Genomic DNA, 12,573 nt, shown 5'->3' with positions numbered 1-12,573 from the left:
TAGGTTCGATTCCCGCTCGCGGAAATTATATTCATTTCCTTGCTGTGGTAAGTAGGTATACATAGTTCACATTTTTTACGAAATAACGGTATTTTGGTTAAGAAATGAGTTATAGATAACAATATACAAAGTTTTATTCAAATATAAACAATATTTAAGTATTTTCTTCATACAATATTGGAAACCAGCCAATTATTACTTAGAATAACTTTAAAATAAATTTTTACTTTTCCATATGTGATAGGACACTTATTTCTCCACTTTATGTTCATTTCCAAACATTAGTACAGAGTCCAATGTGCTATGAAAAAACTTAGTGTTTATTTTTAAAAGTTACATAATACTAAACAGTTTTTTTTAAATATTTAACAAATCAGAGCTCGATCAGGAACACAAGCGTGAGATTATAAAAGTAACAGATTGTGAATTCAAATCCAAGTCGAGGAAATTAAATATTTTTAATATTTTTTCATCGCTCGGTTACGAAATAAAAGCGCAGCAACACCACTCAACAAGCATATTTTCAAAATCTACGGAAAGTTGGAACCACACTAGGTTCCCAGGGTCTTTCTGCCTACCTGCTATGTGCAGGCTACGTTGTAGAGCTAAAAAATAACAAAAATTGAGATTTATTTCATTGTGTATTGTATTGTTATACACCCTATGCGAAGATTACATTTATTCTAAATTTTTACGATTTTAATGTAAATACAGATATAAAAAAATACAAATTTCTGAATTATGATGATGTAATTCATTAATTTTAACAGTTTTACATTACCTTTTGTATAAAAGAAATCTTATTTAAATAAAGGATACAATACATTATAACGTATGTGGTATTTACATATTATATTTAATTTTTCTTAGCATTCCATTCTTTGAGTAGTTTTTCAGTTAGAGCCAGGTTTTCGTCTTTCTGTAATCAAAGATACATAGTTTTATTAATATTTAAGTAAGTTAAAGTAAGGTATCTATATAAAAAGTTGTAATATTCATTTTAAGGCAAATGGGGAACAGAAGTGCTTTAATTGAAATAAAGTGTATTAGCAATAGGTTCCCAAGTTTTCACTGCTTACCCTAACAAGTGCGAGATAGAATTTAAAATAAATCCCAATTTTACTTACTTTTATAAAACAAAATCTAGCAAAGTTCTCGCCGAGATGTTTATGCTGTTCGGAGTAAAACGCCGTGGGTGGTATCGTTAGTATACCGGCTTCCTTCGCAAACTTCTTTGTAAATCTATAATCTTTGTATTTATCTGGCTCTGATGAGAGATCTATTTTGTTTTCTGTAAAAGAAAGGTATATTTATAAATGTTTTAGAATTTATTACTTATGTTTAAAAATAGTTCTAAAGTATCTTAGTCATAAGTATTTCTATACAAGATTTATTAATGAAATATTTAATTGTAGAATGTATGACAATTTTAGTCTCATTTCTTTTTCAGCTTTATACTTTATCCTTTATAGAGTAAGCTCGACGAACATGCAAAAGAACAAGAAAACAATTATTTTTTATATTTATAAAAAAACCACAACTCAATAAAAAAATGTAAACAAATATTTCCTTTTAAAACTTACCAAGTTTAGTCCAATCAGCAACAATGAAGTATCCACCATCGGGCACGGTGGGATTGAACCCATTATCCCTCAACGCTTTCACCAGAAAGTCTCTTTTGTCCAACAATTCCCTCGCAAGAGATACGAAATAACAATCAGGGGTGTTATATCTAGATAGTTCTTTTTCGAATGATCGTGCTACTGCTTCCTAAAACAAAAGAATTAAAGAATAAATAAAGAATTAAGAAATAAACTCGTAATGCTAGAGACTCGGCCGAGAGTGGGTAAGGGAAGTGTTTTAATGAGATCAGAGTATCTTAACACTAGGTTTCCATGTTCTCTCAGCCTACCTTCCGATTAAGGATACAGCGCGAAGCTGAAAAAGTGTAATAAAAAAAAAACGTGTTAGTAATTTAGTAAATAAATAATTGACAACTGTGTAGGTCTAGCGGGCGAAGCTGCGAGCGTGTCGCTAGTATAATATAAAATAATTCTTCATTCCTAAGGCAAGATATACAGAAATGTGCATTGTTAATATAAATATACAATTTTCTTTCAGATATACTAAAATATTACGACTAATTAAAGAACTTATTAAACTTAATAAAAAAGCACAAATACCTAATTAAAGGTAAAATTGCAATTTTAACAAATGTCGTTCTGACCTACTTATTATAATATTTAGTAAAGCAAAAACAAAATTAGGTCACGTTTCACGGTTTGTACATAAAATAACTCGCTCGCTAATTATTTTTCGCGGTGTTTGATTGAATGACAAATTTCATTTTTTCGCTATGGTAACAAGACAAAGGGCGGCGTTAAATTCCGCCATTCAAGCATAGCCTTGAAAATCGGACAGTGCTTGGAGAACGGAGTGTAACACTAGGTTCCCTCTGTTTAACTTGCCCTATGCGGGATACAGCGTGATGCTAAAAATGTCTTTTTTTATGTCAGCATGGCAAAATATTAACAATTTAAAATTACCTCTATTACATTGCATTGTGTTCATAATTATAATATTGATTCTTTGTGTACATTTTTTTTAATATGATAAGAAGAAACCAGTTTTCTTAATAAATAAAATATAAAATTTCCTTTCCAATAAACATATGGTGCTTAAAATTAGATTAGATGGTTGAGATGTTACATTTGAATCAAAAACGCCCACCCATCCATCCACATCCAGATTCACTGTAACTTAACTCACCTGTACAGGAGTACAGCAAGTGTACACACAGTTCTGATGCACCACTTGCAGGTTCCTCATGAGGGACGATGGTGCGTACGCCCATCCTGTCTTCCACCCTGTTACTGAGAAGGTTTTGCCTGCTGAGCCTACAGTGATCGTTCTTTCCCACATTCCGGGGAGGGTTGCTGGAAAGAGAGTTTTTTTTGTAGTATTAAGACTCCATTCTCTAATTTTCGATGAATTCCCGAGGCATAGCGTGTTGAGTGAAGGACCTAAACGCCACGCTTTGTGTTCTTACCAGAGTAAGAAAATTAATATATTACGTCATTTATTTGCCCGAGCGGGGTCGAACCCACGACCGTCGCGTTTATAGTAACACGCTTGCATACCCGCGCCGCGACAGCTTCAAGATTAATGTATCATAAATTAATTTGAAAAGATGTTGTATGAATTTGAATGAACTTTATTTATTTTTTTCCTTTTTCAACTCATTTGATGAAAATGGCAAATGGATGGCATGAAGCCATGAGTTGAAGTTAACACCTTGCACCTTTTAAGAACTAAGTTTATAAAAAAACATCACTGGTGAAACTTCCATTTTTAATTTTAACAACCTGTCGTAAAGCATATCCTTGGAAACCGCGCAAAATTATAAATATTTTTATGGCATTTATTGACTCCAAAAAAAATTAAATATTTTTATAGTGGAGTTATTAGATTTTTAGATGGAATTAGGATAATTTTCAAAAATTTATACAAATGCCTTTTTAAAATCGAACCCGTACCATCCTCAACTACTTACCAATCCGTATATGCTTGTTCGGTTCATACACCATCCACTCATAGACCTCATCAGATAAACATATAACATTGTGTTTTTTGCACAGATTCGCTATAACTTCCAATTCTTGGGCACTAAAGACCTTCCCTAGGGGGTTGTGGGGGGTGTTAAGTATAATCATTTTAGTACGATCAGAGAATAGCGAAGCCAGTTCCTTTTCGTCTAACACCCAATCGGCTGATGTCATTTGAGATTTTGATGATTTCTGCGGCAAAAGAAAATATTATTTTATATACCTAAAGGGACGCCACAATGAAGGTATTATAGAAAACGTATGAAAATTTTAACATAGCGGGGCCCGAATTCGATTTCGACTCGCATTTTGAAAATCGTGCAAATTATTTTTCGGCTCCAAGAGGCACGAGTTTGAGTCTGTCGTTGAAATTTTATTGTTCATAAAAAGTAACTACGAGGTATGATGTGGATAGATATAAGATATAGATAGATATATGATAAAATAAAAGAAATAGTATAAGTTCCGCCTTACTAACTTCAGAAAAATTCACCTATGAAAAAAAAGCATTAACGTATAATAAGTACTAACATTAAATCTATAGCTAAACATTAGCAAAGTTTGAGAATGGTGCAATTTAATTTTAAAAGATCTAAATATGAATCTTACTTACCACTAAAAATTAATTTAATAGTATGCTCAAAATTATACTCAATAAAAGATATACGTAAAACAATTAAATACTTACAGGTGCTAAGGCAATAAACTTGGGTACTCCTCCCGCAGATCTGATCATAAAATCGTAGCAATCAAAGAATGGTTCTATCACAATGACTTCATCTCCTTCGTCCACGTGGCCTGGAATAAAATTTTTGTTTTAGCTTCACGCTAATGTACCTGAACATGGCAGGATATGCAGAGGGGCAGAGGGAAAATCTAGTGTTTCTAAGGTAACGGAGTGTTTTAACACTAGATTTCTTAAAGTTGGTCTTCATTTTATGAAAATTTGTTGTAAGTTGTAACTACACGCTGTGTTTCACATATAGCAGATTAGCCAAAACCCAGTGTTAAGACACTGTGTCCCCCCTCTCCGCCCGATTTTCGAGACATTGAGTGTTGGAACTAATCGCCGTGCTTTATCTTATCATCAGAAAGAGGAAATTGAAAATAATTTATTTCCGAAGCCTGGAATAAGAAATTTAATTTATTTTTAAGCTTTACGTTTTATCACGCATAAAGTAAGGTAAGTAGAGAGTTAGGATAGTCATTGACCACGCACCGGTCGATTTTCAAGACATTGAGTGTTAAAAAATCCTAGGAACCTAGTGTAAGGCACTCTGTTCCCCATATACCGTCGGTTTTTTTGAGACATTTGAGTTGAGTGGCGCAACTTGGTGCCAGAGAGAAGAAATATCACTTTTATTCAAAAAAACCAAAGCCAACAATGGCATCTGGTAGCATTTAATACACTTTTAAGATAATAAGAAGATATAAAATAAACATAAGTACGTTACTCCCAATGACAATTGACCGCCATAGATATTTGGTACGGCAAAAGGTTATCGTAAGTTAGGGTCGTCATCCTTCCCCTTTTCCCCGGAAGTCTCTTTCATAATATTTTAGAGCAACGGCAGTGTTATATAGCTTTTTATAAACAGTTTGTGTATTTTATTTTTATATTTTACATGAGAAGGAGCTATAGTAAAAAATATAGTTTCGTAAATGATTTACGAAAATAGTTTTTTTTATAGTAACTAACTATATAAATGAATAAAATTCTAATGTTGGATACATTAGTGTAGAATAGCGTATTTAACACTTCATTCCTTATAGTAGACAGTAAAGTAGAGAGAAATAATTTAGTGTCAAGACACATCATTCCCTTCTATGCATACATACGGTTTTCGAGAAATTGCAGTAGAATTCAACACCCTGTGTTTGTTGTTGCCCATAATGAGAATGGAACCAACATAGTCTAAGTGTTTAATCTAACAATATAATAAATCTATTACTTACCTAAAATAGCTGAAAAGAGAGCTTCATAAGCACCACTGGTTACCAATATTTCATTATTTGGATCTAATTCTCTACCAATCAATGGGGAATATACTTTGGCTAGGTTCTGTACCAATCTAGGATGGCCCTGTTGACAAATAAATATATAATTAAGAAAGTAATTTTAGTTATAATAAAATGATAAATAATTTTTATAAAAAAAATATTTTATTCAATTTATCCACTATGTGTATCCTATTTTTATATAAATACAAGGACTTGTATAGTGTTAACATGAAAAAACAAATTGCAATTGTACTGTCTTGTTACCAGGGTGGGGAAATTAAGAAATTAAATAATTCATTCCCCTGAGTGGGAATTGAACCCATAACTGCCAAGTTTGTAGTGAACCACTTGCTCCTGCACTACAACAGCCTATACTATACAAGCGAGAGAAAAAGTTTACTTACAAATCCTCTTGTATACTGATTGAGTAAAGGATTTTCACCAATAGCAATATCAGATAGTGCTTTCCGAACATGATCTGGTGCATGATAATCTGGGAACCCTTGACCAAGATTGACTGCCGGCTTGTAATCAGCGGCAAGCTGAATATACTCCACCCTGGAAAATAATTTTATGATATTAAATCTGCTTCTTATATGCAAAAAACTAGTGTTCAGATCCCAGCCTGCTAGAACTACAATAATATAATGTGCATTTTTTAGCTTTCTATATCTCCAGCATATAGCAGAATTATTTCACATTCCTCATTTTTCATCCTATTTTTAAAACATTATATTTCTTGGTCAAATTGTATACCGCACATTGTTACCAGAGTAAGAAAATTAAACCCACAATTGCGGTGTCTACAGTAATTGTGCTGCTGCACCATATGGCCTTGGTTTTTCTATTTTTAGGAAAATCATTGATAGAAAGACCAATAATTAATTATCCAAAACCATTCCTTAGTTAGTTATTATAAATCTTAGAATAATTCAACTTTGTAGACTAAACAAAGTTTAACTAATTTGCATTTCTATGGAAACTTTCATATTAAAACAAAGTAAACATGGTTTTATTTGATACTTAAACATATGTTATGCTAAATATAACATATAATTAAGTATACTCTATAAATATGTTATAGCATGGAAAAAAGAGATAAGAATTTAATTATTTTGTTAAATGCTATTTTTACATCTTCATTTACATTTTAATTCTATGTTCAGTGATACCATTATCAATGTTGTTCTAATTGCAAAGTTACGTAATACAAAATACAATAAACGGGTTGGCATTGATTCAATAGAAATAAGTTTTTTTTAACATTTTCTAACACTTACCACACACTTTTTTCGCCGGCACCATAACGAGCAGGTAACTTGAATTTGTCACTCATATTTACACTCAAATTACGTTTTGTATTTATTATTTGATCTTTTACACAACTTTGTTTTATTGTACTTAGAAGACGTCTCCACCTATACATGATAAAATAGAATATAATATTATAATAAACTACAAGAGATACTTATCTAAATATAAACAATCTGTAAATGTGACGCGGCAAGCTTATAGTATTTTAATATGTCATTGTATTTACGTTTCATTAAAGATTATATGTAGCAAAAATCATTTACATATTAAATGATAATATAGTTGGGAATTATCGCTACCTGAAAAGTGAAAATATTTTGACATATTTGACATTAGATTGTTAATGCTAAATATCAAGATTCTAAAGATCGTTGAGAAACTTAAATAGAAAAATAAATATTTTTTTTAAATTAAATAACATATAACAAAAATATAGCGAGTTTAACAAAGTAAATTATATAAACAAAGTAAATTATTTAAATAATTATATAATAAATACCGGCAGAATGAATTACACTACTGCCTATGAGCGCGGTATGTAATATAACTAAATGAGTGGGGACAGACTTACAATACAACATGACTAATGCAACGTAATAAGATTTTTATTATTATTAAGATTTGTGTGTTTGTTTATACAGTTAAATGTTTAATACTTTTAATCCTTTTATATTTTCAGGACGTGCTAATTTTTTTAAATCTACTTTACTTTTAAGTAGATCTATTCTGTTTCGGCAACATGGGAAATGATAAAAACAGTTATTTTTGTTATATATAGATTTTTCCTTGTTTTACTTAGACAAAGAGAGTTCATTCACTTTTTAAAGTAGAGCCAATATGTTGTGGTCGCCCTGAATTTAGGCTTTTTAAACTAAAGTAAAATCTGCGCTGCTGTCTTTAGCTAACTCCGGGGCGAGCACGATTGCTCGAAATGATGGTGAAATACTGCTATAGACGTATTTTATTATGTATACTTAAATAACGTGATAACATAGGTTATCAAAAAAACCGCCCTATAACTCCATGGTGTGCTTATGTCAAATGTATATTCCATTCATATTCATTTCATCAAGTTATTTTTATAAAACACGCACAAAATATTTACAAATTTATTTAATAGCCGTCGCCCGCAACTTTGCTTACGTGGACTTGTAAATGTGAAGTCTCCCTCAGCTTCATGTTGTGTCCTGCATGTAGTAGGGTAGACAGAGGAAGTCTAGTGTTAAGACACCTCTCTCCACTTTCCACCCAATTCTGGAGCCATTGCGTGTTGAGTAGTGGAACTGAACGCTGCGCTATGCCCTGACACCACAGAGAAGAAATGAAAATATTAAATATTCCATTTCCTAGAGTGGGAATTGAACCCAAAACCTTTGCATTTACAGTCACGCTTGTGCCCGTGCACCAGGCCTGGCCTCTTAAGTTTGTTCTCTATAGTGTTACACAATTACAAACAACTTCTATACCCATAACTTTTATACTTTTCCTATAAAATCAATTATATTAGACATAATGAACCAGCTAAGCGAGTGAAAGTTACATAGGTACTTCTTAAATACCTACCTACTTACTACAAAGAAAAGTTTCTATCTTCATAAAATATGATTTCAGCGTAAACGTCCATTAAAATGGCCATTAATCTTTTCTGTTTGCGTATTGTAAGACTCCAAACTTTTACCGTTAGCGGTAGAGTTTGGGAAGTTTCTGGAAGCTCTGTTCCACTTCTTTGATGAATCTCAGAGATTGGTATTAAATAGGTAATCGGCCTGTTTGAAAAGCTGTAAGTAATTTTAAGACGTTTATTTTTTGTTTTCAATCTATGGATTGGTTACCTTGTTGTAAGCTTAATTAAAGTTTGAGATTTAAAATATATTTCCATTTCCAGTCTATAATTTTTTTGCCAGTTTCATGCTTTATCCCGCATGTGGTATGGTAGGCGGAGAGAATATAATTCGTTGAATTGCGAAACTTTATGCCGCGTTCTGCCTCGTTACCAAAGTAGGAGAAGAAATTAAATTTATTTTTTTCATCGTATTATCATATAATAAATTCGGTTACACTTATAGTATATATCATTATATATGATACGTTCATTGCATGAGGAAAGATGAGTGAAAACGTGGACTCTCTGAAGGACAAAAGCCAGAGGTCTATGACAGTGTAGTATACAAGGACCGTACTTTTTGGCGTTCTGTTCGTTCTGGCTATCCCGCTAGGGATAAAGCGAGAAAGTAAAAAAAAATATCTTAATCAATCCTTTAAGAAAGTCCTATTTGTACGTGAGCTTAAACTTTTCTAATCCATAGACGAGCACTGTACAAGTTTCGGAAACTTATCCGAATGAAGTGAATTTAACAAGTACGTTTATAAAGTTTCTTCAATATTTTGTAAATATAAATATGAAAGTGTCATACATTCGTGAGACTATCATCGCATCGTAGACTAGCTCTACACGATGATTATGGTTTCGATTTCAACGAGCAGGAATAAGGTCACTTAATTTAAATTAATTTTGTTATAGTAAGATAAAAAAAACGGCGTTAAATTAAGTGACAAATATCTTATAGACAAAATAAATATATAAGAATATTCAAGAAAAAAAATAAATTACAGACAGATAGGTGGCAAAATTATGGGCCCAAATATAATTTCGAGCCCAATATTCAATGAAAACAGGAAGTGGAAATATTGTGAAAAGAGTAAAAAATCGATACTAACGAAGCTACGAGTAGCGGCTAGTAAGAAATGATGCTCTAAATTTCGTAATTCTATTAGCTGGTTAATCCAAATTAGATATATTGTTGGCTTGGGACATGAAAGGTTACTGGAGACTAATTTTATTAAACGCAAACTATAATATTTTATTTTTAGCTCAAAGTTGAATATAAAATTGATTAATGTTAAACAGGAGAAATACGGACAAGGTGACAGTTATTTATCGTAAAAATAATTAGTCTCGTTTATTTTTACTCATTTTAGGTTCAGTGACGAATGCTGTATTATACAGTCTTTTTAATAATTAGAAATTATTCAAAAGTATATGAAAAATTATAAAAAAACCTCCGGAAATTTGTATTTGAAAAGATTTTTTCTTAATATTGAATTAATCTATATTATTAAGAAAATAATTGTAAATTTTGCATTGTTTAATTTAAGATTATACTTATATATAATTTAGTAGACTTGTTACTTATAAAAGCATTCAATATTTTATTACATACTACAATTGTAGTGTAAATAATTTTAATTTAGTTCTTATCACTTTCATAGATAACAACATAAGCCTAGCTTTTACCTGATATTTGTGTTTATAAAATGATATACTTTAATTACATTTAAGCATTTTTTTTATTATACATTTGAAATTTTATTATTTTCACGAAAGTAAAATAAAAAAAAAATCCCTTAGACTAAACGATATCTACCTTAGATAATAACAATTTCTCGACAGCATTCTGTTTTCGGTACACCGCATGTAATATTATCGAGCGGACCGTTTCACCCGATCCCAAACTTAATGGACTTTGACAGAATAAAAACGGAATAAAAGGTGGAATTCCACCCTTATGTGACTGACCCTATTACAGATGAAAATTGCAACTCGTTGCTTTTGTAGGACGTGGGTAATAATGTTTACTAACTTCAGTTTGACAGTTTTTGCATCAAGTATAAATGATTGTTTTTTAAATATTTTAAGGAAAAATATATTAATATACACGCACTTTTTAGTTGTTTCTGTTAAGTTTCTTGCAGGCGCCTTTTAGCAGAAATGCCTTTTCTTCTTCTAGGACTAACTTAACTTAACTTTTCTCTTCCTTTAGGACTAACATTACTGATATTCTTATGACACCTAACGATTCGAAAGAATATTTAGATTTTTCATTTTATATTTAGAAATTTTCTTTCTCTGTATACCTGTATATTGTTTTTATAAAAGTACATGTAATTAAATAAATAAATAAACAAACTTCTTAAAATCTTAGAATTACGAGTATTAGGTACTGCTGTCATATTAGGGTACAACTGGGTATATTAAAATTTGACTACCGTAATTCTTTTGTCTGTAGGCAAATAAAACAATGAAATTTTGTAAATTATATTTAATATTACCTTAAAATTAGAACAATATAAACTTAAACTAGACTTGACTAAACCAATGGAAGCTGATATTTTTCTTAAATTAACGGCTGATATGAGTATTTCTTTGATTGCTTTTTACAATGGTATCACTAAAGTACTGTTAATTTTAATATTATAATATAAATATTTTTTCTAATTTATATTTTAAATAGTATTTATTGTAAATTTATTATTTTGAATGTCAATGACAGTTAAATTAAAATAAAAAATATAATAGAATTAAAAAAACAAACAGCCATTATTTTCCTATAATATTACTTAATTATAAATTATAGATAAATAATTACTGTTTGAAAATTTGGTAATCTTAGATTATGCCCATGAAGTACTATATTATTATATATAGACATACTTATACTATATAAAATGTATATGTTATTCTAGTTTCTAGTCCTCTGACGACTTTGGCCTTGAGATTCATGATATTCGTTGTTGGAAGGCCTCTTTGATTGATGTGGGGGGCTCTGTAACGAAAATCATTATTTAATGTTTTTTTTAAATAATAATAATACTTTTTTGCACAAATAGAAAATAAATACAGTTTATCGTAATAATTCACATAGACGAATATGTCTTTTAATTAGCTAATGTTACTTTTCCCGTTAAATACGTTATCCCGTCAAAAACATAAATGTAAAATGAAAGCCAAGTTCAGTAATAAAACATATGCTTTCAGCGATAAAAGGAGTGAGATGTAAATGTATGCCAAGTTCAATGGTCAGTCCTGAAATTTATTTTTAACAATATAAAATATTTTATAACAACTGAAAATGTCCATTCTTCTTACAACTTGGAGACTTTATTTATGTGTAATATCTGACTTGGCCAGTTTTCATATAAATTTACAATAGAATCTGAATAGAACAGAATTTGAATACATTTATTTATATCGATGTAAATTAATTTGAAAACTGGCCAAGTCAGATATTACACATAAATAAAGTCTCCAAGTTGTAAGAAGAATGGACATTTTCAGTTGTTATAAAATATTTTATATTGTTAAAAATAAATTTCAGGACTGACCATTGAACTTGGCATACATTTACATCTCACTCCTTTTATCGCTGAAAGCATATGTTTTATTACTGAACTTGGCTTTCATTTTAAATTTATGTTTTTGACGGGATATCATTACTTTTTGTACAGAAATCATAAGTAGAAAGGTTTATAATGTAATCAAAATCAAAATATTCTTTATTCAATTTGGCCATTACAAGTACTTTTCCTATAGGAAGCTACTACGGCAAGAAACTCAATAGTTGCTCTTTTTAAAACATAGTTTAGAGTAAGGACATTTCTGTTCGCCGAATAAACCAAGTAGGACACCATTGTGATAATACACTTCTATCTTAATCTATATATATAAAAGGACTTGTCCTCACTGACTGAGGTAAGACGCACGCACAGCCGTGACCGCTGTGCGTAGGAACGTGAAATTTGGACAGATATTTACTTTCGTAATCTGGACATCCACTAAGAAGGGATTTTGAAAAATTTTTACCCTAAAGGGGTG

The 12,573-nt window shown here is 30.8% G+C and overlaps 2 protein-coding genes across 6 annotated transcripts in view; both read right to left on the bottom strand.

Moving 5' to 3' along the window:
* Window positions 1-116: 116 nt before the first annotated feature.
* On the bottom strand, window positions 117-7,478 carry Kyat (Kynurenine aminotransferase). Of its 4 annotated transcripts, none has more exons than XM_085192599.1 (10): window positions 7,420-7,478; window positions 6,887-7,024; window positions 6,011-6,164; window positions 5,562-5,688; window positions 4,294-4,403; window positions 3,554-3,797; window positions 2,770-2,936; window positions 1,584-1,770; window positions 1,128-1,291; window positions 117-919 (listed from the first exon to the last, which is right to left on the bottom strand). In XM_085192599.1, exons 2-10 carry the CDS (start codon window positions 6,940-6,942, stop codon window positions 857-859), a joined length of 1,272 nt encoding a protein of 423 aa, XP_085048725.1. In that variant the 5' UTR covers window positions 6,943-7,024; window positions 7,420-7,478; the 3' UTR covers window positions 117-856. The 4 variants fall into 4 exon arrangements, with proteins under 4 accessions (XP_085048725.1, XP_085048724.1, XP_085048723.1 ...); XM_085192598.1 differs by lacking the exon at window positions 7,420-7,478 and adding an exon at window positions 7,147-7,233; XM_085192597.1 differs by lacking the exon at window positions 7,420-7,478 and adding an exon at window positions 7,184-7,219.
* A 3,527-nt stretch (window positions 7,479-11,005) lies between these two features.
* LOC146534813 (protein obstructor-E-like) overlaps window positions 11,006-12,573 on the bottom strand; it is a 40,505-nt gene continuing 38,937 nt past the window's right edge. For both annotated transcript variants that reach the window (XM_085193731.1, XM_085193730.1), the window contains exon 6: window positions 11,006-11,524. In XM_085193731.1, the coding sequence (XP_085049857.1) occupies window positions 11,441-11,524 (84 nt within the window). In that variant the 3' untranslated portion in view covers window positions 11,006-11,440. The remainder of the gene's footprint in view (window positions 11,525-12,573) is intronic.

This window comes from Heliconius melpomene, chromosome 11, assembly GCF_056956725.1.
Source record: "Heliconius melpomene rosina isolate 202511_hmr_F chromosome 11, ASM5695672v1, whole genome shotgun sequence".
NCBI classification, from domain to species: domain Eukaryota; kingdom Metazoa; phylum Arthropoda; class Insecta; order Lepidoptera; family Nymphalidae; genus Heliconius; species Heliconius melpomene.
Note: the sequence above shows the minus strand (reverse complement) of the source record. Positions and strands in the feature narration are given on the sequence as shown.

Coding starts and splice junctions, on each gene's coding strand:
- Kyat (XM_085192596.1), bottom strand. CDS start 7,032: ATGTATAGGTGGAGACGTCTTCTAAGTACAATAAAACAAAGTTGTGTA. Junction 3,798..4,293: donor AGTTTATTGCCTTAGCACCT/GTAAGTATTTAA, acceptor CTTTTGCCGCAG/AAATCATCAAAATCTCAAAT. Junction 1,771..2,769: donor CTTGCTGTACTCCTGTACAG/GTGAGTTAAGTT, acceptor CTTTTGTTTTAG/GAAGCAGTAGCACGATCATT.